The sequence below is a fragment of the Sus scrofa genome, chromosome 1 (genome assembly GCF_000003025.6).
Source record: "Sus scrofa isolate TJ Tabasco breed Duroc chromosome 1, Sscrofa11.1, whole genome shotgun sequence".
Lineage (NCBI taxonomy): Eukaryota > Metazoa > Chordata > Mammalia > Artiodactyla > Suidae > Sus > Sus scrofa.
Genome location: NC_010443.5, coordinates 141,618,466 through 141,645,563, shown reverse-complemented (window position 1 = coordinate 141,645,563; position 27,098 = coordinate 141,618,466). Strand labels below are relative to the sequence as shown.

The 27,098-nt window shown below is 47.9% G+C and overlaps 1 protein-coding gene across 1 annotated transcript in view; it reads right to left on the bottom strand.

The window, feature by feature from the left end:
* The window catches only part of ATP10A (ATPase phospholipid transporting 10A (putative)), a 173,796-nt gene that overhangs the window by 21,783 nt on the left and 124,915 nt on the right, over positions 1–27,098 (bottom strand). The window contains 11 exon segments of the mRNA XM_021098662.1: positions 77–261; positions 2,822–2,948; positions 3,027–3,130; positions 8,445–9,015; positions 11,784–11,978; positions 13,979–14,136; positions 14,139–14,195; positions 17,710–17,962; positions 20,573–20,703; positions 21,717–21,848; positions 22,208–22,314. Of these exon segments, the coding sequence (XP_020954321.1) occupies positions 77–261; positions 2,822–2,948; positions 3,027–3,130; positions 8,445–9,015; positions 11,784–11,978; positions 13,979–14,136; positions 14,139–14,195; positions 17,710–17,962; positions 20,573–20,703; positions 21,717–21,848; positions 22,208–22,314 (2,020 nt within the window).

Below are 27,098 nucleotides of genomic sequence, written 5' to 3'. Positions count from 1 at the left end.
CCTGGGGCTGGTGGGATAGGAGGCTGCCCAGGCAGGGCAGGGCTCTGGGACACCACCCACCTGGGACTCCACCCACCTGGGATTCGGCATTCAGGGTGATGACTTCTTCGTCATGATCCAATAGTTTGCAAGCATATGCAATGTTAATGGCTGTTTCCTGTTTGTCCCCAGTGAGAACCCAAATCTGCAGGCCTGCTTGACGCAACTTGGCAATGGTTTCAGGGACGCCGTCCTGCAGGCGGTCTTCAATCCCAGTGGCACCTGGTCAAAGACACAATGGTATGGATGAGTCCCCTGCTCATGGGCACCACCCCCTCCCCGACAGGCATGAATGCCACACTCCAACACAGTAGAGGTACTGGCCAGCCCCTGCAGACTGGACCCTGCTTGTGGTCCAACTCATCTGGAAGCATGGGGTGATTCTCATCCACTAGCTCTCTTGACTTCACACAGAAGGAATAACTGGGAGGCACTGAATATAACTCTCTGGATGTGCAGAGCACCTCCAGTGCTTCCTAACAGTCAGCTGACTTTCAACTTTTCAGACAACTTGGAAACAAAGCTTGTGGAATGGGAATGACCCATACACCAAGGGATGAAAAAGGTTTATTTTTATTTTATTTGCTTTTTGGGGCCAAACCTGTGGCATATGGAAGTTCCCAGGCTAGGGGTTGAATTGGAGCTACAGCTGCCAGACCACACCACAGCCACAGCAACACGGGATCCGAGCTGTCTATGACCTACACCGCAGCTTGCAGCAACACCGGATCCCCAACCCAATGAGTGAGGCCAGGGATCGAATCGGCATCCTCATGGATACTAGCTGGATTCTTTTCTGCTGAGCTACAACAGGAGCTCCAATGGACGAAAAAGTTTTTAAGATTACCTATCCCACACAAAGCTTCTGGCAAATGACATCAGTAGTGCTTGCTCTCAACCCTGTTTACCATCTGCTGCTGAAACTGACCACAGAGGTCTATTTCTTGAAAGCAACATTATCCTGAATATGATTTTTCCAGACATAACACCTAAGAGGAAGATTTTCCCATACAGGTTTCTATATATTGGGGAAAATATACAACTTGGAGCAATAAAATGTTCTCTAGGCCAGCCTCAGTTTTTCCCTCTGCTTGCAACCTGGTGAGATGGTCTCTACCCACCTTCTTTCCCAAGGGACCTGCATCAGCCCTACTTCTCGTCCCATTGCTCCTTGTGCTGGGGTGCTGCTATGAACTGCATGTTTGTGTCCTCCCTAAGAATCCGCAGGTTTACGTCCTAATCCCCAGGGTGATGGCATTAGGAGGTGGGGCCTTTGGGAGGTGATTAGGTCATAAGGGTGGATCCCTTATGAATGGATTAGTGCCCTTATGACAAAAAGCATGAGATACAACCTTTCTACATTGTGAGGATGCAGAAGAAAGCCAGCCACCTATACACCAGGACAAGAGCCTTTCTCAGGAATCAAACTGACTAGCACCTTGATCTGAGACTCCCAGCCTCCAGAACTGTGGGAAATAAATGTCTGTTGCTTAAGCCATCAGCCCCATGGAATTCTTATTAGAGCAGCCTGAAATAACCAAAACAGACTCCATTTCCCTTTTTCTGCCTGGAACAGATGAGACGGCAGGTGCATAGAGGATGATGTCAAGAAGTTAGACGGGGTGGTGGAGATGGGGGGGGGGGAACGGGGCAGTGGGGAGGGCCCCTGGTAGGGGAGGTCATCAAGGTGGGCCAGGATAACCAGTGGGACCCACCCACCTCCCATGGGTCTATCGACAGTGTCTTTCAGAGAAGCACATTCCAGGTGTGAACAGGAAATCTGCTTCAGGAAATCAGATCCTGGCAGCAGAGAGGAGCACAGCCATTTTCCAAGTGTTTCATTTAATTCACCCCCAAGGATACCGCTCAGAATGCCTCTGGGCCTCTGGATCCTCGGGCTTTTTTGAATAGTGCATGGTCTCCCATAGGACACCACAGGCAAAATAGAAAATTGTAGAAAGTGTCTATATGTAATACTCTTAAATATCTGAATATTAATTCATATGCATATTTTCTTAGATATCCATGTGGAGATATTCAGGTATTCCAACTCCTTTGCCCAGGAAAGGGGACCAAATAAATTACAGCCTTTCTTGTTAAAAGATGAACCCCTATTTCTTTGTGCCTCAGGAGTATCATCTGACCACCAGTACCATGGGATTGGGGGCTGGTGTATACACAACACTGTCACAAGGAGCTCCTGGTGAGAGCAGAGAGAGAGCATGCACATACAAAGACCCAGCTAATTTAATACATACACTACTAAATATTAAATACTAAATTAAATAAATACCAAAGTAATAAATACTCTTATAAATACTCTTATTAACTCAGTAGGAAATATGGGCATAGTTGAGTAAAAATGAATTGCACCCAAATTGAATCCATGAAACATGCACAAGATGTAAAATGCAGCCCTGATTGGAGTCCAACTGCTTCTGTTTGTTTCCTGGGATGGGGGTAGCCTTACAAGCATCAGTCGATGAAAAGGCTTGCGCCTCCTCTCTATTTTTGGTGGGAAAGCAGGGCTTCAGGCGAAGCAAGTTGGGTGCAGTTGATCTGCCCAGCAGGTTGGCACACGGAATGCCCCAGAAACAGGCCACTGCCAAAGCATTCCATTGAGGACAGCCCATCTGGGGTTCTCGCTAGCGTCAGGCCAGAAGTACTCTTAACCAAGCCCAGCACATTCAGAGCTGCCGCTGACTACAGCCAGGGCACCTCAGCGTCCAGGACTCGCAAACTCCACACCATGGCATGAGATACCCGCTCTGAGCGTAATTACCCAACAGGTGCAGATTCGTCTCCAGGCGAATGGCAGACTGAAAGAGGAGCTCCTCGCGGTTGTCCAGGGAGGATTCCGCTTCCAAGTGGCTCTGCAGCCAACAGGCATACTCTTCTTTGCTCAGAACCTGGGAGAGACCCCCTGATGAGTGCAGAGACAGCCCAGCGGCCGGCCCCGCCCCTCCCACAGAGCCACGCCCCCTCACCCTCTTGGCGATGCACAAAGTGCGCAGGCCCTCCACTGCATACAGGTTGAGGTAATTCTGGGTCTTGCTTCGGATTTTCATTTGATGCCGTCCTCTGGCGTCATCTAAATTGGATTAGATGCAGAAACACGGGTGAGAGATCACCACAGAGCTCAGTGGACCACCCTGGACCTCTCCAGACCCCGGGGCCCCCTGAAGTCACTCTGCTGATACGTTTTATACTACCCTCTGATGGCGCTGAGCTGTCTTCCCACCCCAGGAAAGACAACAGCCATATTTTAAGGTCTCTAAAGTAATCAACGCTTAGAAAGACGAATAGATTGGTGGTTGCCAGGGGCTGGGGCTTGGGGGAGAAAGTAGATTTTCTGGATACAGAGTTTCAGTTTTGCAAGATGAAAAAGTTCTGGAGATCTGTCCCAAGGCAGTGTGAATATACTCACTAGCGAACTGTACATTTAAAAATGGTTAAGATTTATAGTATGTTGTTTTTTTAAACCATATTTAAAAAAAATTTAAAACGCTAAGAAATTAGCACCAACTAGTAAGAGTTTTCCAAGCATCCACCCCCTTTTCTATCTCCTGTAGACCTAGATGGGGAGCAGACTCACTGCTTATTTTTACCAAACTGGAGAAATGCTGACTTTGAGCCTCACCCAACTGTGGAGTCCACTGCAAAGTGACACACACCTTTTTCCTTTCTTTTGACTCTGTCTTGGCTGCCTCGTGGCATATGGAGATCCCGGGCCAGGGATCAGATCTGAGCCACAGTTTCGACTCACACCGCAGCTGTGGCACCTCGGGATCTTTTAACCCACTGTGCAGGGCTGGGAGCTGAACCTGCATCCTGCAGCTGCAGTGATGTCAATGATCCTGTCGCCCCACAGCAGGCATTCCCAACACATACCTTCTTAAGTCTACCGTGTTTTTGGGTCAATGATTATGAGTGAGAAGCAGAAGGTGCTTTAGTTTTTGCATGATAAAAGTATAAGTTAGTGTGTTTCAGAGCCAGTGAGGACTACATGGACCTCCCTATACTGCCTTGCCCTAGCTGGATGTAATTGGAGAGCCGGCCAGAATTTTGTTGCAATTCATTATGCAGGAATGTCACAAGTACATCCTTTTGCTATGATTTATTCCAGCTTCCAGTAAGGGGCACCCAGAAAACATCTGCACGACTAGACTTATCCCATGTCTGTTTCATTATTTGTCAGTATTATACACATCCCATATAAAACTTAGAGTTAATGTTAAGAAGGGAGGGATAAATTAGGAATTTGGGATTAACATATATACACTACTAGATATAAAATAGTTAATCAACAAGCACCTACTGTATAACACAGGGACCTCTACTCAGTATTCTATAATAACTTACATAGGAAAAGAGTCTGAGAAAGAATGGATACATGTATATATATATAACTGAATCACTTTGCTGTACACCTGAAACTAATACAACATTGTAAATCAACTATGCTTTGACATAAAATTTAAAAATTAAAAAAAGAACCTCATATTTTAGACTATTTCTAATACCCCTTGTTGAAATGAGAATCTCATATGAACCAAAAAGACTTCAGTAAGAGTGATCTGGTGTCCTTTTGTCCAGGAGGTGGACATAAACGGAGGCACATAAACTTCTTTTTATGAAAAATCATACTTAATAGAAAGAAGTGCAGTTTATATCCCCTCTACACCAGCAGTGTTGCCAGACAGAATATCAGATACCCAAACAGCACATAGGATATATTTTTAATAAAAATATTATTTGTCAGTTATCTGAAATTAAATCTTAACTGGACTCTCAATATATTTTATTTGCTAAATCTGGTAACCCTACTTTCCAGTGGTGAGCCCCCTGGTCTGGGGAAGGTTGTCTACAGTCCAAGTCAGCTGCTTGACAAACAAGACCTGGGAGAAACACTCTTAATCTCCTAGACCTGTGCTCTCCAGGGAGAAGATGGTGCCCCTAAAAGACCAAAGATTGGTCCCTTGGGGACAAAAAAAAATCATAAAAAGATTTATGCATAAAAAAGCATAAAGCACAAATACACAAAGCGTACATAAAGGGATCTACAGCATAACTGTGGCATTAAAATGTCAGAGGGGGGACAATTGGAAAAAAAAATCTGAAAAGACTCCTTAAGGAGTCTTCTTAGTGAAGAGAAAGAGAGTGGGGAAATTCTGCCCTAGATCACTTTGCTTTAGGAAATTAAATTTCCTGAAAAGATGAAAAAGCCGTTTTAATTTTGACTACAATTTACTCCTGGTATTGTGATAATGCTATTCCAGATTCTGACTGTTCTTTGAGCAAAGACACATCTGGCTGAGGGGACTCTGGAATTAATACTAATAAAGTACTTGAGTTGTCTGGAGGGGGAGGGTAAGGGTGCACTGCAGGGAAGGAGCAGGGGCTGTGATGCTGCCCTTAACCACACTGGTCAAGAGAAAACTAATGAGAGAGAGAAGGCAGGCCGGGCCACTCAGGACCCAGGATGCCCTGGAGGAGAGTGTGGTCACACAAAACACTGACATGTTTCTGTGTGGGACAGAGCCCAGGCAGCCCTGCAAGGAGAGACGTGGTAACCTCTTCGATGGCACGCCTTCCTCCTCCTCCATCCTTGCCCTTGGAGTGGGTGGAGCCATCCCAGCTTTATGTCTTAATGACCACACAAAATGGCAACTAGACTGAACCTCGGGCAAGTCTGGAGACGAAACCAGAGAGAAGAAAAGGGACCTAGCTTATGCTTTATGCCTATAACACACCAGGCACTGGGCTAGAAGGTTGGCCAGGGCTCTCCTGTGAGATCAGCATCCGGATTTCTTTGTACAGAGGGAAGGTGAGGCACAGGGAAAGTGACTTGTCCAGGGTCACCTGGCCCATAACTGTAGACTTGGGATTTGAACAGCGGTCTGGAGATACTAGGGTGAGGTATAGTCCAGGCTTTCTACTCGATCCCCCACAACCTACTGCTGGCGGGGCAAGACCCAGCCACATCCTGTGAATACACACATTCCCCATCCACTATCAGCTGAGCCTCCTCGTGCCTTTCTGGGTAAAAGCGTTGTGAGCTCTTTGAAGAAAGGTAGTGCCCTCCTCACTTGATCACCTGCACACAGGTAGAGCAGCCTGACCATCTGCAAGTCTGCTTGACTCCACACCCCGCCAACCCCTCCAAGGTGAAAGCTTATGCACACTGCCAGGGTATCGCTGGTGAATAACTACAAAATTACCCCAGAGCCATCCTGTCACCTGAGAAACCACAGGGGGCTCTGAATGTCCTGAATCTTAAATTGCTTGGAATCTACTCATAGATCATGTCTACTCAAATCTATTTAAAGTGGACACTGCCTGGAAATTCCCGAAGAAGGGCGGAGAGCTACACAAACCGCTTATTACTGATTTGCTCCCTTCAGTGTTATGGTTTGGATAATGTCATGCTTTGACCTGTCTGCTCTGTGATGCAATGGATGGAAGACTTTGCTCTTTCTCACCTATAGTTAATTCCTCCCAGAGACCCATGGGAGGAGGTGGACAGCAGAAGAGGAGGTGGGTGCAACAGCAAACCTATGCAGGGGCAGCAGGACCAGATGGAGGGGTTTGGGAGGTTCCCCAGCTTGCCCATGGGCTCCCCGCACTCCCTGACCTTGAAGTCGACTCTGAGGGATAGAAATTTTGTTTGTGCCTTGTCAAGAAATTTGAGGCATTCTATGTATTTTAAAAAGTGCATTGAGAATTCCCCAGTAATCTAGTGGGGTTCACGCTTTCACTGCTGTGGTCCAGTTTCGATCCCTGGTCTAGGAACTGGGGTCCCATATCAAGCTGCTACTTGCTAGGGCCAAAATAAATAGATAAATAAAACTTGAGAAAAAAAATGGACTGCCAGCCAAGGACAAATTTGGTCACTGCTGCTACATTTTCAGTTGCTCCTTTGTGCCTTGCACAGCTCAGCAGGCTCCCCGCCCTCTCTCTAGAGTGGGGGTGGGCCTCTCCTGTCACTCCCTCCTACCCTTGCTGGCTAGTGCTGGTTCAGGATTTTCCCTATTCATGACCCACTGTACATGTTCAAGTCTGAAACACAGTGGTCCATTACACTGTCTTTAATATAAGGCTGTGGAATAGGACAAAGGTGATATTTTTGCAGTAGGCTGAAATCTGCCCAGAATAATTGCCATATCTATCTGTTCTTCTTTTGCATGAATGCAAAAATCAAATTTCATCATGAAGTATGCCCTTGGAATGCAAAATCAGCCTGGACATTGGATTCTATGTCCACCCTAGGGCAGAACCACTACAGGGCTGCTAAGGCAAAACTCCGCCCTGAAGTAGGCCCTTCCCAAGAAAGGCCATGCAAACCACTTTCAGAGACACATTTGCAAATCACTCAGCTGCCTTTGGGAGGCAATCGCTTTCTACAGACTAGAAAATGGATTTCCTGTCTGACGAGACCCTCTAGTGCACTTTCCCTTAATTGGAGCCCCAAGTGAGTCCTGTACTGAAGCACTGAGATCATGGTGAGAGGACCATGGGAAGCAGAGTGGTATTCCCCCCATTCTGTTCCAGAGCTCCAAAAGGGCATATTCAGCATACTAGGTTTCATAGAGGTGGTACCCAGAGGTGTTTCCAGGATACAGGAGAGAAAGGCTATAGGGGGTCAGGCTCCAGGTGGTCCCCCTCCATCACCAGCAGCATCCTCACTTCTATCCAGTTTCTCTCCCCTAGAGGTCAGATGTGACCCTTTTGTCCTCTGGGTACAGAGGGAGGAGTAACCAGGTTTACCAGTGGGGACCCATGCCTTCCCCCTCCCAAGCCCCAGAAGCATTTGTATCTGGCAAGAAGTGCAAGCCTTTCTGCTGAACAAAGTTCCACTTTCTACACCAAGGAGTGTAGAGCACCAGCAGTGGTTTCTGAACTCCTCTTTTTCAACTCAAAAGTTAAAAGGAATTCTAGCACACAGAAGACCAGGATGGAGCTTCTCCGCCTGAAGTCGGCCAAAGGCCAGCAGTCCCCACTTACCTGGGCCCCCACTGAAGCCTGAGGCAGCCCCACAAATGGGCTGAAAACCATGGCCTGGGCTTCATAGGTATCTGAGGTCCAGGCAATCACAGGGCAGAAAGGAAACTTCTGGGACTTGTAGTCTAAACTTGTAGTTCTTAACTTTCATCAGACAGATTTAAAAACTTAAAAATTACTAGGCCTCACCCCCCAGTAATCCTCAATCACATTATTCTGAGGTGGCTTCGCTCATTGAAGCCTTGTATCCCCACCAGCATCTGGTGCATTCCAGTCCTAACCCTTTAAAGGGAGGAAATGGCCACCCAGAGACCCAAAGCACCGATGGGGGAGGAGTTGACTTCTGGGAACCGACACCCTCACCCCCCAGGGCCCCTGACCCTGGAGCAAGGGGAGCAGGGTACCTGTGGAGCAGGGCAGCAGGAGGTCCATGACCACAGAGTCAGCACCCTTGGTGTAGACGTTGATCTCGTCCGTGAGTGGGTGCCTGATCACCACCGACATCCTCTTGCGGATGGAGTCAAAGCCCAGCGTGTGTAGGAGCTCGAAGGTGAGCCTGCCCAGGTGGGGCAGCTCCACCGACACCTGATCGTGCAGCCGGTCCACGAGCGTGCAGCTATAGGCTCGGGCTGCATAGACCAGCGCCGCCTCATCAGGGCTCTCGGCCTCATAGCGCAGCTCCTGTTCAGGCTCTGGCTCCTTCGCCACCTTGTGCTGGGCCCAGCCATCTGCCCCACTGCTGTAGCCATTGCTGGTAAGGCCCGGGGCTGGAGGGCCCAGCCTCTCCTCCAACCCAAGCAGCGCACCGTCATTGGCCAGGGTGGACAGGAGGCTGGACCCTGACTTGTGCGCAGACTTGCTGGTGGCCACGCTCGCAATGCTGCTGCAGCCAGAGGTCAGGCGGCTGGGCGTGAACCTCCGGAGGAAGTCTTCGATCGTCTTCACGGGGGACTTCAGCTCAAAGCGCACCCTCACCTGCCAGGGAAGCAGTCAGAAGGCAAGTGAGGTTCTCCCCTAAGGCCCCACCGTGACTCCCATAGGGCCTCCCTCCACTTCCCCAGTAGGGGCTGGGAAAACAGATCTCCCATTTCCCACTGAAAACTGCAACCAGGGCTGGAGCTTAGTCCTTAAGATTATTCCTCCACCTCTTCCACTCTTGCCTCTGACAAAGGTTCTGCAATTTTCATTCTTTCAGGATGCGGGGGGCAAGACCTAGGTCCTGGATGGACTCAGTGCACTGGTGGCTGGTGGTGCCTGATGCTTTGAAGCTGTCCCCTCAATGCAGTGTCCCACTGCTTTACCAAAACATTCAGAGGAGTGGGCCTGCCACTACCTGGCTTTTTATTATTTTAATTTTTTTCCAATTAAAAAACCATTGAACAACAGACCAATTTTCACATTCTTTTGAATTATGTCCATAAAACATTTAAATATATGAAAAAAATTCTCAAACCCAAAAGAATCTGTCTAAAGAAATGAAACAGACAAATTCAGGACCCAAATCCTTAAACAAATATTTAAAAAAAAAATCACGGGAAATTATATCTTTTCTAGCAAGGAATGAAAACAATAAAACGATACATATACAACTGTTAAAATTTTAAAATGCTCAATAAGGGAACAACAGAGCAACACTCTATTTAAATCAGTGTTGTTTACTAATGCTGGTATAATATACCAATTTTACTTTTCTGCTAGATAATGGATTTAAAGCCAATGTTGAAACAGTTAAACTGCTGAATTACAATCAATCTCTAAATCTTTGTAATTTTGCCCATGGGTCCGAAGTTGTGAATTATAGTAATAGCCTCCAGAAAAGTCAGGCATTTAGTAAAACAAGGCACAGAGGACTCATTTTGATAAAAGTGATTTTTCTTTGGTCCTTTAACGACTTTACGTTGCATGTCCACGCAGGAGATTCAGGCAGCCACGCTGGAGCTCCTGCTGCCTCCAAACATCCTCCAGGTAGTACCCGCTCATATAGGGGTATAGAAAAGGCATCCAGAGACAAGTTCCTTTGCAGTCTAAAGGTGAGCAATTAAATATTCTGCTCCCTACATGGAACTCACTGCATGTGTGACCACTGGCACACACCTTAGTCCTATCAGAGTTTCTCTTACTCAGTAACTGCAGCAATGCCTGGGTCCATCAGATAGGGTAACCTAGCAACTAGATACCTCAGGGAATACCAGAGGGACTGAATACAGGGCAGCGGAAGAGCCCAGAGGCCAGACCGCTGGGATGCCAAGGCCACTGAGAGGTGAGCTGCAGCAACAAGCATCCCCATTCAGGGCTGATGGCACAGCCAGTGGTCTCTGAGTGGTGGGGCCTGTCGGCTTGGGACCCACCAGGCCTCGTACTCTTGCCAGGCATGAAAAAGGCCATGGTCGGCGGGGGGTGGGGGGGTGGGGGGTGGTCAGCCTTGCTGCCAGATACACTGCTGCCTCAGAAGGAGTGGAGGCCCCCTGTTCACCCTCCATCACCCATGGCATCACCAGTGGGACCTCCTGGAATGTCTGGCTCAGGAGGAGGGGAAAGGGCCTGGGGTGGGGGCAGGGTTCAGGAGATAGGCCTATAGCATACATCCAAGCTAGAACACCTATCTTAGAACATACATCTCAGAACACCTTCTTTGGAGCCATTTAAAGTTTCCTAGTTGAATTATGCACTGCCACACTTAGGTATTCACCATGACCCCCTCGACCCAATACCACCTGGCCCACCTGGAGGACCTTCTGAGGAGCACTTGGGTGATAGAGGTTTCTTTTGCACATAAAACCTTCCTCATTTTGGAGAGAACCTTGATGTTAACACCAACCAAACCCAACTTGGCTATTGCTATTTCCACCACCTTAAGCAACTTCTCATTGAGTCTCAACTACTTACTGAATGACAGTGTTGAAGGCCTTTATTTATTTATGTTTTTATTTTTGTTTTTTTTTGCCTTTTCTAGGGCTGCTCCCGCGGCATATGGAGGTAACCAGGCTAGGGGTCCTACGGCCTATGCTAGAACCACAGCAACTCGGGATCTGAGCCGCGTCTGCGACCTACACCACAGCTCAAGGCAACGCCGGATCCTTAACCCACTGAGCAAGGGCAGGGACCGAACCCGCAACCTCATGGTTCCTAGTTGGATTCCTTAACCACTGCGCCACTACGGGAGCTCCAAAGGCCTTTATTAATGTTAAATATGTGTCAAATATGTGCCAAGTCCTATTCCGAGACCCTTCCCTACAGCTCCACCTTTGACCTACATCCCAGACCAGGGGCCCAAGACATAGGAGGCAACTGGCTTGTGGTGAAGTCAGGATTCAAGTCCAGGTAGCTCCCCCCAGAGCCTAGGTAGGCCCCAGCCCATCCTGTACTTTCTCCGATAAGAATCTAGGACCCCAAGGCGCTGGTCAATAGGGAGGCAGCCTCCTCCTGGCCCTGCATACCTCTGGCTGGACTGCTGTTTTGTGTCTCAGGCTCAGTAGCTGTCTCTGACTGTCTGTCCTCTCCCACTTGGCCACGACCCTGGCACCTGCCCACTGAAGTCTGGGGATGTCACTGCAGAACTACTGAGCTGGTTTACCCTGTCTGAAGCCCCAAGTGCACCTCTTCAAACCTGGGAGTGATGCTGAGTGACCCAGGCTCCAGTAGGAAAGGGAAGAGTGGGGCTCCCTCTCAAGAAGTGATGACAGTGGGGTCACACCCAAGGTCAGGACTCTGTGGGCTCACATGACAGATGCTCCAGAACTTGCCTTTTGTCTTGGCTGATCCGGGGATGTGACCACCACTGTGTTGCAGATGGTGAGTGCAATGAAGAAGTCGAAAATATCAGACAGCTCGGGCGAGAGGTGGGCAAGTGGGTGCTCTTGGTGCCTTGCGAAGGCTAGGCACCTGTCACACTCGCTCACCTTCTCCAGAAGCTTTGGGTCAGGTGTTATGTCTTTCTCCTGGGAAGAACACAGAGGACAAGTGGTCAGTCTGACCCAGTTACCTGCCAAGTGTCTTGGGGTTTGACTACTTAGGGCACCTTGATTTTACCAGTAGCTGCAAACAGATCTTCATCTCACACGTGCACATGTCATTTTATAATGACAGATTTTATATAATCTTAACTGTATTAGAATATACAGCTGACATATGAAATGAAATGAATATATTATTATACATAGGAAGATACACATGGGAGTTCCCATTGTGGCATAGTGGGTTAAGAATCTGACTGCAGGGGTACCAGTCACTGTGGAGGCACAAGTTTGATCCCCAGCCCCATGCAGTGGGTTAAAGAATCTGGCATTGCCACAGCTGCAGTTTGGATTCAATCCCTGGCTCAGGAACTCCCACATAATCCAGGTGCAGCCAAAAAAAAAAAAAAAAAAAAAAGATACATATGTTCTTTTTATAAAACAATACATCCAAGAATAGGTATTATTCTTGCATTGTATGTTACATAATATCATACAACATATAATACATAATGTACAATAATGTATTATATAACACATAACATGTATTATATAGTATATTATAAAATATTACTATACATAACATTATGTATAATAATTATGTATACATTATGTACAGCATTATGTGTAAAGTTTCGTACTTGGAAAGATTTGGAAAAATAAGAAAATAAGAAAAATGTAACAAATCTCTATTACACCATCTTAAGGCAATATTACTTTTTGAAACACATGCTTCTGCCTTTCCTTCCAGTCTTTTTTCTACACATTTTACAGAATCAAAATATTTTCCATTTCTCCAAAAACATTACATTACCTTGTCTTTACCAGGCCTTTAAGAGCTATTTGAAAAACACCAGTTTCAAAATGGACATACAATAATGTATTTGAGACTTCCTTTAACCCTGGGTACATTTTTTCCAGTATTTGCTGACATAGATAACACACTGATAAGCTTCTGGGCACTAACTTCCTAGATCAGAAAGTCGGAACATTTCAAATATTCAACCAATATTGCCAAATCTATGTCAGAAAAATCTGTTCCAACACAGCCTCCCTCCTGCCCAGGGTGAGGGACCCCTGTCCATGTGTCCCGTGACCACCAGTGACCGCAATTCTCAGTGACTTCTATTCAAATGGCAGTTTCTATATGGGTTTCTAAGGATAGAAAGTAATGAGGCCGCCATGCATGAGCACAATGGATTCTCCTTCTCTGGTTTTTAAGAATTTTAGAGGTGAGGAGTTCCCGTCGTGGCGCAGTGGTTAACGAATCCGACTAGGAACCATGAGGTTGCGGGTTCGGTCCCTGCCCTTGCTCAGTGGGTTAACGATCCGGCGTTGCCGTGAGCTGTGGTGGAGGTTGCAGACGCGGCTCGGATCCTGCGTTGCTGTGGCCCTGGCGTAGGCCGGTGGCTACAGCTCCGATTCGACCCCTAGCCTGGGAACCTCCATATGCCGCGGGAGTGGCCCAAGAAATAGCAACAACAACAACAACAACAAAAAAAGACAAAAAGACAAAAAAAAAAAAAAAGAATTTTAGAGGTGAAAGGACTTTTTAGAGATTGTCATTCATGCACTTCTGGAAATTCCCCTGCCTGATGAGAATGGTCCACAAATATTTGGGTTGCTGACAAGGCAAGGGAGAAAGGATTTTTATTGCATTCAGGCTCATCTAATTTTTTTTTTTTTTAATCTGACTTTGCTTTTTCACAGTTGTCATCTTCCTCTTCCTCTGATATTTTATTCATTTCTTAGGGCAGGACAGACTTCCTCTCTAGAAGGGGGACCCCAGCAGTCCCCAGCCTGAAAAGCCAGGTAAGGCAGCCGTCTTGGAGAAAGTGCAGTGGTGTGGGGAAAAGGCACTGGCCAGAAGAATGTCCCCTTACTGAACAGAGGTAACTCCCCAACAACAGCTTGTTTGTACCCTGAAGATACAGACACTTTCGGTGGCCAGGAAGGTGATGGCGAGAGATGGCTGACAGACTTACCATAGGGCTGCTGAAGGCCGTGTGCCTGGACAGCATGCTGGCCCTCTTGGCTTCGGCACGGCTGCCTGTGCGCCGGTGCGACCTGGTGCTCTGACTCCTGTGTAGCACACGGATGCCCTGATGGCTCCCAGTGCTGCCACGCTGGGGCAGCGAGCCTCTCTGGGCACCACCTCCTCCTCCTCTGAGTCCGCCTCCTGGTACCTGGCCAGACGCTGGGCTGTGGGGAGAGGGACACGAAGTGACAGGTCATGGGGAGGCTGGACATGAAACTGATTCAGTGTGTTTTCAGTTCCATGAGTTGCCAGGCAGGGCGTCCCCAGGCACTTGCCACCCTTGCTGTCTAATGATAAGGTCATGTTTCCATGAGGGATGGAGGACGTTCTCATTTACATGCACCCTCAGTCAACCCCATAGGGCTGATGTTCTCAACCCCACTTCACAGATCAGGAGACTGGGTCTCAGCTTGTTAAGGATGCAGGATGCAGGGGCAGGGGGTGAAGATGGCACCCAGGACTGTGTGAGGCCAAAGCATGAATCCTGACCCTGATGGCACAGAGGCCACCCCGTTCCACACACAAGTCAGATGTGGATAGAGATGGGTTCACATACAGAGCCTCTGTTCAGCCTTGGCAGGAAGGTGGCTGGGAGGAAGGCCTGGCCAACAAGGTAGCTGGGCTCTGGGCTTTGACCTTCATCCTGGGGTCACAGGGCCACCTGCTCCCTGGGGCCATCAGGACAGATCACATGTTGGGCATCTGCCTCGCAGTCACACATAAATAATGGTTCTCAGGCTGTGTTGACTGCACTCTCCTGAGGGGGCTCCTTGCTCAGGGCCAGATGAAGGATGGGTACCATCCGCACTCATTCTGTAAGGATGAAGCTCTATGAAACAGAGGGGCTCACAGTCCTCTGGGGTCACACAGAAGAATGAATGCCACCAGAGTTCAGACCCAGCCAGCAGAACTCCACTTAAGAGGACCTTGACTGTGATCCTGTGCTGAGTCCTTAGGGGGTGCTGGGGACCAATGGTCCCAGGGGCCATCAAAGCTCTCAGAGACTCACAGAAGTGCACCTGTACTGCTGTGCTTATTAATGGAGGGCTCTTAATACATCTTCCTGGCTTTGCCCAGATCGTTCAGTTTGTTCCATCAGGGAGGAGCAACAGGAGACTAGTCAGGAAGCCTGCTCCCTCCAAATAAGCAACTTCTAAGAATTATGGCAGCACAAGGTAGCCTGTGTGAGGGGCCAGGAGAAAGGGGCTCAGTCTGGACATGACGTGGTGCAGTCTGTCCTGTGGGCCAGACTTTGCACTCAGCAGCTTCCTTGGAAAGAGTTTTCTTTTGAGATAAGGAAAGGGAAGTCACCTGCCCATCTCCATGAGGCCACATAACTGACAATGCCAGGATTCCAACTCAGGGAGCTCCTCATTTGAGGAGCAAAGCTCTTACACATACCTGCTGCTCCCAACAGTGTGCTGGTGAGTGGATAGCAAGGAAGGGCAGAGCCTGGACCGGGCCAGTGCTGCTCCTAGGCTTGGGCATTAGGGGTGTGGCATCAGCCTCCCAGGTGTACACCTGCCCAGCCCACCTTCCCACAGCAGTGGTCAGATGTTAGCCTGCAAGTGGCCATACCTCAGGCCACTGCCACTGTGTCTGTGCTCTGTGACTGCGTAGCAGTTTCGGACCAGCTGTGGCTGCAGCAATGCCCACAGTGTCCTTGGGGAAGATGGGGATAAGGAGCAGGTGATGCCTGGCCCTGGCCCTGCACTGTCACCAGGACATGAGGTAGAAAAGGACATACCCATGGTCAAGGTAGCCGGTTCAGGTACACGTGAGCTCAGAGCTCAGAGCCAAACTCACTGAATTCATTTTACTAACAAGATCTGAGAGGTGGGATCCAGGGAGCAGCTGCTGATGGTGCTCTGGCCCCAGGGGCCCACTAGTCACTGATGGCAGCTCTACTTTAAAATGTGCTGCAGAAGTTCCTGTTGTGGTGCAGGGGGTTGAGAATCCGACTAAAGTGGCTTGGGTTGCTATTAGGTTGCAGGTTCGATCCCTGGCCTGAGAACTTCCACATGCTATGGGTACAGCTATTTAAAAAAACAAAACAAAACAAAACAAAAAGTGCTGCAGAGACATCTGGTTGTTTCTGTCTTCCTGAGAAATTCTTTCCTATGTCTTCCGGTGGTGGGTAGGTGTCAAGTGGCCTCTGGTTTTGTGCTGAAGCATGTGACTCCTGTCAAAACCCTTCTGTAATCCTACTTGGGATTCTGCCCACAGCCTCATCTCCAGTTCCCAAAGCCTGACTTCAGATCTGGGTCCTCTGACTCCTTTACAACCAGGCTGAGTTCTGTTTTCAGGCCAACGAGCTCTTCTGCGACAGGCTGAGGAATCAGGGAAGAGGGGAGCCAGAGAGGGAGGCCAGTGGATGAGATATTATTCCTGACCATTTATGTGGGGTGTCAAAACATGAAATAAATTGGTTACGTTCCTGTGCCTTCTGTTAATATGATTCATTTTACGTGAGGATATTCGTTCGTGGATATCATGATAATTCTTGGTTTTATAGAACTCACAAAAATCCCATGCTTCCAACATATCATTCCCAACAAACGCCCCTAAAGAACAGATTCTTATTAACCCCCACCCCCACGCCATCCCCTGTTCTGGATTTGCTTTTGTTTCAGTGGCAGGGTTTCTTTGAGCCTCTCAGATGCTCTCACAGGAAAGAAGGGGAGTCCTGGTTGCAAAGAAGATGTCCCCTCAGAGGTGTGAGGGCCCCGGGAATACTACTGTGGTGTGGGGAACCCCTCCTGGTTGGGGGGGTGGCTGGCTCCAGTCACCCCGCAACTTAGGAAGCAAATGGCTCACCTGTGCTTTCAGAGGGATGGAGGCAGCCAAGGATGGGGAAGGAGAGGTGGGAGGCGGGTCTGCCTAAATTCCCTCTAGCTCTCCGGGACAGACATGGACGGACGTTGTATTCCAGAGGAAAGAATGCAGCATAAACTGCCAATGCCCTGCTGAGAATTTTGAGCTGATAACAAGGAGATCGACCAGTAACAAAGGAAACATCTCTTTGACTCTTAGTGTGACAGACAGTGGATGCCTCTGAACTGAATTCCTCACCCAAGGTTGCCCTCCTTGGTTCTGCTTGGTCTGGCAGAAAATGAGTGTTTAAGCCAATGCCCACTACACCAGACAGCGAAGTGAGCAGGGTGCCCTTAGCAATGAGGAGGTGCCTTTGCTATAGATGCTGGTCCAGAGTTGCTCTGACAGCCTTTCTGTTGTTTTATTCTCCTTCAAAAAGCAGCAAAAGCTTTTCTGGCAGGTGTTGATTCACATACTAATTCAAAATCTGGTGATGTATAGAGGGTTTACAGGAATAAATACTTGACTAAACTCACATCTTAAAACCTGTGACCGGGTACTAGTCAAAGATATCAGAATTTAATCAGTTCACCATGTAATTCATAAAGTGTTGGTTGGAAAAGAAAATTTTCAACATGTACTTTGTTCTGTGACTTTTGGAAAGATATACAGACTTCTGTTTGAATATTTCTTTTTTTTTTTTAGTTCATTAACCTAAACAAATAATTTGTTATCTTCTCAGAAAAATAAGCAATCCCTGAAACTGTGTGTGTGTGTGTGTGTACAGAGCACATACAGACACAAAAGCTGATTTAGCAGCTCTCTGGTCAAGCTCAGGCTGGGAGCCCCTGTCCCCAGACTTACCATTCGCATCGTGAGAATATTCAATTCCAGACACAGTGCACCTTCGGAAAACCATCTTATTCTCAGTTAAAGTGCCAGTTTTGTCAGAGAAGATGTACTGTATCTGCCCCAAGTCTTCCGTGATGTTCAGAGCTCGGCACTGCAGCTGCGAGTCTGTTTCTTCGTCATACAACTCTGTGTCCTGGTTTATGAAGTACACTTGGCACACTTTAACAATTTCGATGGAGACATATAAGGAAATTGGGATCAAAACCTAGGAGACATGAGGCACAGAGAATGAAAGAATGACCCTCAGGACCTGGGAGCTGTGGAATCAGTTCAATCTATTTAAATGACAAGTAGCTACAACCAAGTAAGGAGGGACTATACTGTACCTTTAAGAGCTTAAACAGGTTGGTTTAGAGTCAGTATTGGAATGTATTAGGACACTGGCAAAGAGTTTAAACTAGGACAGCCTACGGTGCCACTGCAGAGCGGAAATCCACTATCATATCTGGAAGTATGGTAACCAGGGCTTGGACAGAAGCAAGCGTTTTCATATTACTAAGTTGTGCTTGAGAAAAACTAGGAAAGGAAAGAGAGAAAAGAGGGGAAAAAACACACGTCATAGTCAGAGTCCTTGAAAGCAAAGTCACCTCGCACCCAGGGTGTCCTGGGGTTCCCGCAACAGGAGCTGCCTGTCGCGCAGATACAGCCCCACAGTTCAGAAGAGAGGTTTTTCAGAGGCTGGTTTTACGCCGAAGGACAATTTCCGGGATCTCGTGCAATACAGAGCAGAGCGGAAGCAGGCTTTGAGAAGAATAGTCACAGTTATGCTTTGACAATTCAAGAAGAATCTTCACGATTCAAGAAGAACCTTCACGACATCAATGCTTCAGTTTTTTATTTTTTTGTGGAGTAACAGTATTGAACCAATATTTATGAGCTCAGACTTTCTCATCCAGACTAACCGGGTTCTCTAGATAACTTAAGTAAATGTTAGTACAATACCACCTACTACAGCACTAACACAAGGCTTCTGTTCTATAAAATTTGCATTCATCAAAGAAGACTACTTTGCTTTAGGCCACAAGGGAAGTACAAAGGGGAAAGAGGAGGGAGCGGGATGGACGGGGAATTTGGGGCTGGTAGATGCAAACTATTACATTTAGAATGGATAAGCAATGAGATCCTGCTGTACAGCACGGGGAACTATATCCAATCTTTTGGGATAGAACATGATGGAAGACAGTATGAGAAAAAGAATGTATATATATGTGGTCACTTTGCTGTACAGCAGAAATTGGCACAAGGTAAATCAACTATACTTTAATAAAAAAATTAATAAATTTTAAAAAGGAGACTACTTTGAGAAGTTAAAGGAGACTAATTTGGAAAGTTAACGAAGACTGTTTCCTTGTAGGAAGTACACATGATAAAAGGCAGCAGGGCTCCTCTTTCAGGCAAAGACTAAGCCAATGTTTTCTATTCACTGTATTCCTAAGGAGTGGCAAATATGTTGGCCCCTCTCCACACTAAAAGACCTCAGGGCATAGATTCTCAGTTAGTGATGGGGAATTGTTCCAGAGGCATGTGAACTAACAACAGTAATATAATAATATAACAATAGAAATAATGCCACAAAATGCAATGTGATATCCTGAATTGACTCCTGGAACAGAAAATGCACATTAGTGGTAAGCCTAGCAAAGTTCAAATGCCGTCTTGGAGTTTAGCCCACGGCAAAGTTGGTTTCTTTTCTCTTTTTTTCTTTTTTCCTTTTTACGGCTGTACTTGCGGCATACGGAAGTTCCCAGCTAGGGGTAGAATTGGAGTTGCAGCTGCCAGCCTTAAGCCACAGACACAGCATCGCCAGGTCCGAGCAGCATCTATGACCCACACCGCTGCTTGTGGCAACACAGGATCCTTTAACCCACCGAATGAGGCCAGGAGTTCAACCCAAATCCTCATGGATACTAGTCTGGTTCTTAACCCACTGAGCCACAATGGGAACTCCCAAAGTTGTTTCTTAGTTCTGACCATGTACCATAGTATAGTAATATGCTCACATGAAGTGAAAGACACACCATATTATTTTTTTGCAACTTGTCTATAAAGCTTAAAATTATTCCAAAATAAAATGTAGGTTTTTTTTTTTTTTTTTTTTTTTTTTTTTTAAGAAGTAACAGAATAGAAAGACAAAATAAAAACAATGATCAAAAAAACCAATCCTAGAATTCCTGTTGTGGCTCAGTGGTTAAAAAATTTGACTAACATCCATGAGGACTCAGGATCCATCTCTCACCTTGCTCAGTGGGCTAAGGATCTGGTGGTGCCATGAGCTGTGGTGTAGGCCACAGACGCTCGGATCTTGCATGGCTGTGGCTGTGGTGTAGGCTGGCAGCTGAGGCTCTGATTAGACCTCTAGCTTGGGAACCTCCATATGCCCCAAGTGTGGCCCTAAAAAGCAAAACCAAAACAAAACAATCCTTTAAAGCCTAGGAATCTTCAGAACAGCAAAAAAGAATTTTAACTTGAAAAGCACCCAAGAAAAGACCCTTTAGATAAATTCAAGTGGGAAAACAAAATGCAACACAGTAGGTGGGTGAATCTGCTCCTCCCAGATGCAGAATTTTTTTTTTTTTTTTTTTTTTTGGCTGCTCCCATGTCATATGGAAGTTCCCAGGCTACGGATCGAACTTGAACCATAGCAGCAATGTGAGCCACTGCAGTGACAGCACCAGCAGGATCCTTAACCTGATGCGTCACAGGAGAACTCCTCCCCCAGATGCAGAATTTGTAGAAGGTTCTTAGCAGACCATGATGACTTTAAGTTCTCATCAGAAAGGTAAGGCGACTGTCCTATGGCACTTAGTACTGTTACCTGCAGAACTATTATCATTGTCAAAAACGAGTAAACGGCAGCCGTGACTGGGGATAAAGAGGTACCATCGGACTCAGGGACATCAAATAATGATTTCTTCTCTTGGTAGCGCTGCACCCACAGTCCGTGTCCTGTAGCAACATTTAAAGAGAAACATCATTCACCTACCAGGAAAATAAGAACCCTGCTAGTGCAAATCAAAGCAAAACTCTACAACTGGACATAAGCGCACTAGGGTTTTTGAGCCCGCCTTGCCACCTAAGAAAGCAAAAAACCCATGGAACTGGCACCATGATCAGAGTTCTGGAAGGCCCTGGGATTTGGATTCTGCCTCACCTCATTGTTAGCACTGAATAGCACCATAACTCAGGAACTGGATGTGTGGTCGCAGCTGCCCATGAGAAGCCCCCTGGAAAGGAAGTTCCCATTGTGTGCCTGGCAAAACACTGGTCTCTGTAGGCTCTGGACGCTGCCCATTATAGTTCGTCCCTTCTTGGAGATGTAAAATTCACATTTACAGACTCTAAGAAGCCAACAGCAACTCACATTATTTCATCAACTGAGCCCTGTGCTAAGTGATGACAGAGCCTTCTGCATGCCTCATAGACCTGCACCTTTCACCACTGAGCTCAGAGCTCATGCCACCCCCGTCTGGTGCAGGGTGACAGCTGAGCAGGGACATGGGGATGATCACCTAGCTGAAGGCCCAATGCACTTCCCTTCCCAAAGCAGCTGGCAGGTCTGGAGACCACCAAAGGCTGGAGAGCATCAGAGTCCGTACCACCTGACAGCCTCCTCTTAGGACCTAAAGAACAGGCTTCCTGGTTCATGGAGATTCCATTAGTAGCATTGGTGCTTCTGCTGCTATGATTCCTGTTCATTACCAGGTTACTAACATTTTCTCCCCCTGACTCATTACTACTGGCATGATTAAACCCTTCTCTCACCCAAAAAGCTGCCAACTCGAAAACCACGACTCTGCCAAGCCCATTCTGCGCGTGGCCATAATGATGCACATATCCCCAGAGTCCAAGTCAGTGGTGAGTGTGTGTTAATCAGAGCCCTGGGTCAGGAGAAGTCAGAGGCAGCTGGCAGGAGGCTGTCCAGCAGCACCCACTCACTGTGACCCTTCTGGGAGACTTACCAACCGCAGAAAACAGAGACATACAGATGAGGAGGAGGACACACCAGAGCACGTCGCAGTTCATCTGCCGCTCCAGCTGGCTGCGCTTGTAGCGGGGTCCGCTGTTGTTCAGCAGAGCCTTGGTCTCGTGTCCTGCGGGGAGGACAGAGGGTAAATCAATGCCCAGCAGCTAAGGGAGGGGCTATGCTGACTCTGTGGACTAGACAAGGATGCTGCCATCTAATGACTCTTACGGGATAAGCTCCATCCAAAAAGTAGGCTCTACAATTAATCTTAAATATGTAATCACCTTGGGGAAATGCCTGGAAAGAAACATGCTAAGATGCTAAGAGATGCTAAGAAATACACTAAGATGCTCGTCCAGATAGCATTAGACATTTTGCTTCTTTCTTTCCTGGTTTTCTACAATGAGCTTATGTCCTTTGATAATCAAGAAAAGAACAAAACCATCAGGGAGCAATGCCCAAGAACACCCAGCCCACCAAGCCTACCTGCATATATGACAATGCCGACGACAGCTTCCGTGTTTCGAATGGTGCAGCCTCGAAGCAGCAGGTTTTCTTTATAGAGCCCGGCCTTTTTCCCGTTGTCATGTATGCTGTCAAGGAATAGTTGGCCATTGTCACATGGGTGCATACATGGCCTCGCAGCTCCAGCTGCTCCACCCTGGGAAGGAAAGCCTAGACTGGGGCTGGAGGAGCGGAGGATCTCAGTGGACCTCTGCAGGAGTTGAGATGGGGCTGGTGCTCACAGTAACCAGGCTTCTGGAAACCCCTCCAGAGCCTGATGTTTGTTGACTTACTTTGCCCATGGGCTTTGTGAAATAGGAAATATATGGTTTCATCTCTGCCCCCAGTTCCTACACAGAACTCCTGACACCTATGCCAACAGAGGTGCTGGGACAATCTTTTCTTCTAATAGTTAGACTTGGATTCCAGTTCCTGGCACAGAATTCCTAAAATTCTGGTAATTTCCTAATTGATCAGAGCACTAGGAATATGTTTTGTTCTAATATTGGTTCTTTAAGTCCTCCTGTTCCTGACAAAGGACCGAGACAGTCAACTTCTGGGATCGAGAGCCATCCCCAGGCAGGCAGAGTTACATTTTGTGACATCCACCTGGTGTCACAGAATTGCTTGTGTGGAAAAGACCCATACATCAGAATTGGTACCAGGACCATGGTAGGCTTTTAGCCACAGGGACTGGCCACAGCCAGAGAGGGCAGAGCCAAGAAGTGGTGGATGGAGGTGGGAAGCTGGCCCAGGAAGGCCCTGCCAGGTGGTGACCACCCATGTCCTACTCATCACAGACCACACCGCTCCTCACCAGTACCTCATGCCGTCACAAAGATACAAACATTTCTCTAGAAAGGGGGGGGGTAATGTTTGTTTCAGCAATGCTTTCTTTTTTCTTTTTTGTCTTTTTAGGGCTGCGCCCACAGCATATGGAAGTTCCGAGGCTAGGGATTGAACTGGGACAGTAGCCGCCAGCCTACACCACAGATCCTTAACCCACTGAGCAAGGCCAGGGATTGAACCATGTCCTCACGGATACTAGTTGGGTTCATTACCACTGAGCTGAAACAGGAACTCTGCAGCAATACTTTCCACATCCTATTCTGCTTATAAAAGGTCATAAAATTATTAGAAATATTAATAAATTCAATTTGAAATGTGGTATATTCCATGAGACAATTTTATACATCCAGTTTCACAGCTATTTATTATTTAAAATTTTTAATCTCTCTTTTTCTTTAAATTGAAATATAGCTTATTTATAATGTTGCTTTAGTGTCAGGTACATAGCAAAGTGATTTTTAATTCAGTTTTATATATTCACAATATATAAAACTGAGTTTCACTGTTATTTAGATCCAGAGCAATCCCATGTTGCAGTGGTTTTCAAATTCTTTTTCTTGACTCACTCATGATGGTCACACCCTCATCCCTGTTAGCCAGGACTGTCCCATGCTAGGGCCACAGTAGGGCAGATGAGGTCTCAGGAGCTTGACTAGTGGGTCACAAGGGGGAGCCCTGGAAGCTGTCAGAACTAGAGCAGGATCCAGGCCTAACCTATTTCAGGCAGAGCTACTGCCTTCCAAGAAGCCACCTTCTCACCCCAGGTGGACAGCTCTCCCACACACGCCTACAACCCAAACTCCTCTGCCATTCTTGAAGCTCACCAAGGACTCCTGAATGTGTCACCCCTCCCACCAGCTCCTGGCATGGTGCCCCCTGACCAGGGAGCAGAGTGGGTGTGGAGGGGTACAGGGTCAGAAGAAGCCCGCAAGGATTCCAGGAAAATAGCACTTCCTGCCACATCTGGACCCTGGTCACCGTCATGAGGGTTAGGGCTACCTGTCAACCTCAGACATAACCTGTGTTCCTCACAACCAGGAAAATCATTGTATTTCATGGCTAAGAAAAGACGCTAAATGATAAAGATAAAGCCAAAACACATGTGGGGGATTGGGGGGATGACGCATTTCCTACAAGCCTGTCATTGACCAACACACCGCTGGCACTTCTGCAGAATTCTTGCAATGGAGCATGCAGGAGGAGGGGCGAGGACCCCATCCTCTCTTAGCAACTGCAGAACAGTGTCAAATTTTGCTTGAAAAAGAGATTCAAGTCTGGAAACCTCAGTGCCAGCTAAAGCATCAAGAGGCCCGTGTGGGTAAGACATTACGCACAGGATCCAGCTGCCGCCACTGGAGTCAGAGGATGCCATGGCCGTGGTTCTCTCGGCAACAGCCAGGCACGGAAACCATCTCTCAAGACAGCAATAGAGAGCGAAGCCTCTAAACCAAAGTTCCAGACATGCTTACTCGCAACAAGAGATGAACTCAGCAGAAACAAGAAAAATGCATCTCATTAAGCTTCCTTTCATGTGACCTATACCTTTTAGCAATGATTGTGCTTTCTAATCAGATCAGGCCAGACCAGAGCTGATCACAGCAGATGCATCAGCTTGGACCCCTAGCCGCAGACACCCTGAGATGGGGGCTGTGCTCTCATGAGTGGCCTTGCATCAGAAGGGGAGGAAGGCTGGAGAGTGGTGCTTGGCAGCTCAAGTTCTGCCTTGGTCTCCTGAGGGGGAAAGGCCCTGCCAAGGGCCAACAAGCCCAGGGCCCTGCAGGCACAAAGCTCAACTCCAGGAAGACATGCACGAGAATGCAAGCCCATCACACTGCCCTCAGCACCTCCCTCCTTCTTATGGGTTGACATGTGTCTCTCTGGAACTCATATTTTTATGTCCTAACCCTAGGATCTCAGAATATGACTGCCTTTGGAGTTAGGGTTGTTTCGTTGTTGGTTTTTTTTTGTCTTTTATCTTTTTAGGGCCACACCCACGGCGTATGGAGGTTCCCAGACTAGGAGTTGAATTGGAGCTACAGCTGCTGGCCTATGCCATAGCCACAGCAATGTGGGATCCAAGCCGCATCTGCGACCCACACCACAGCTCACGGCAATGCCGGATCCTTAACCCACTGAGCGAGGACAGAGATCGAACCTGCATCTTCATGGATATTAGTTGGGTTCATTAACCACTGAGCCACGATGGGAACTCCTAGAGTTAGGTTTTTAAAGAGAGAGTTAAGTTAAAATGAGGTCACATGGATGGGCCCTAACCCCATCCAACTGCTGTCTCTTTAAGAAGAGATTTGGACACAAAGACAGACAGGCATAGAAGTTAAGACAATGTGAAGACATAGGGAGTAAGTGGCCATCCTCAAGCCAAGGAGAGGGGCCTCAGGAGACACCAGTCCCGCTGACACCTTGATTTCAGACTTCCAGCCTCCAGAACCACGAGACAATATATTTCTATTATTTAAGCTGCCAGGTCTGTGTCAGCCTGAACAAATGGATACATCCTTTAACATCTAATTTGAGCCAGTGAGAAGAGCTTCTCCAGTTCAGGTCCCCAAGCCACCTGACTCATCCAACCAATCTCTTCGAAATCAAAACTGACAAAAGTGACCCAGGACATGCCCTGTGCAGGTTCCTTGGAAAGTGGCAGGGCTCAGCTCACAGATATCCTGCCTGGCTCTTCTTTCTCTGGAGAGGCTGTATCTCCTGACAGTCTGTGCTCTTGGTACTGGGCTTACATGTCAGTGCTTGTCCATCTGAGTCCCAGCAGGGGAGGAGCTCACAGGGCCTGCAGTGGGGTCACCATCCATCAGTCCAGACACAGAGGTGCAAGGAGCATGAGCTGCCTGGTCTCCCCCACCGCCATGGCTATGGTACAAAAGGCTGGGGACCTTGGACAGCAGCAGCCTGCAGCCAGCCCCTGCCCTGGTCACATCCCTCCAGCGCCCAGGCCTGGGGCTCATCTCTGCTCTACTGTTGCTCAAAGAAGCTCCACTGTTGACTGGTCACTGGGACCAGCAGCCTTGGTGCCCTTCTCCACCCGCTTCCTCACTTTTATATCCACTCAGACATCAGTCCTCGATTTTGTACCCCCTCATGGCTATTTCTCTAATCCCCCTCCTTCTCCCATTATCTGTGCATCAGTGCCCTGATTCAGGCTTCCAGTTATCTCTGCTGGAGATTATAACACAGCTCTCATGACCTGAATGTCACCAGCTTTGATCCCTCCATCCCTTTCTCACCCAGGCACCAAGCGATGTCTCAGGGTGCAGGTTAATTCCTCTTGGTACACATGGCCACTCTGTGCCCCAGGATGGCCCTGCCTGCACGGGTTTGGGGCCCCAGCCATCCATACTGCATGTCTGCCACCCATACTGTCTGTTGGCCCAGAGCAGACTGAGCTTGCCTTTGCCTGAGGGAGTGTGGCCTGCTACCCTGGGCTCACATTTTATAGCTCTCAGGAACTTGCTGATGCTAAGTTCTCTACCAGCCCCATAGCCAGGAGACTCTGTGTTATTCTTTTCTGCTTCCCTGTCTCCATTTGTAGAGATGGGCTCCTTACTTCTAATATTATGCAACCCACACCTACCTCAATCCCTGGCAAATGCTGAGGCTGCCTGCCCCTCAGCTTCCGGGTGGGTCCTGTCCATAGGGGTGTCAGAAGGACATGAGAGAAGTGGACAGAGGCGAGCAAGGATTGAGGCATGCCTCTTGGCTCCTCCTGGGGAGAGTGCCGAGCCAGCTGTGTCCCTTGTCCAGGGCAATGAGCCTTCCCAGGCAGCCTCAACATGAGTCCCCAGGGACCACTCCTCCCCCTGGACCACTGGGCCTCACGGTGACAACAGCTCAGCTGCTCCTAAGCCTTGTGGCTGCCCTAAGCCCTATCCCCTTCCTCGGAAATGGACCCTTGGCTAGTAGCGCCCCCACACACTGGAATCTGAGCATCCGATCTGGTTTGGAGGGTACAACTGACACAAGTAGGGAGCATGGAAAGGAGAGAACTGCTTCCTCT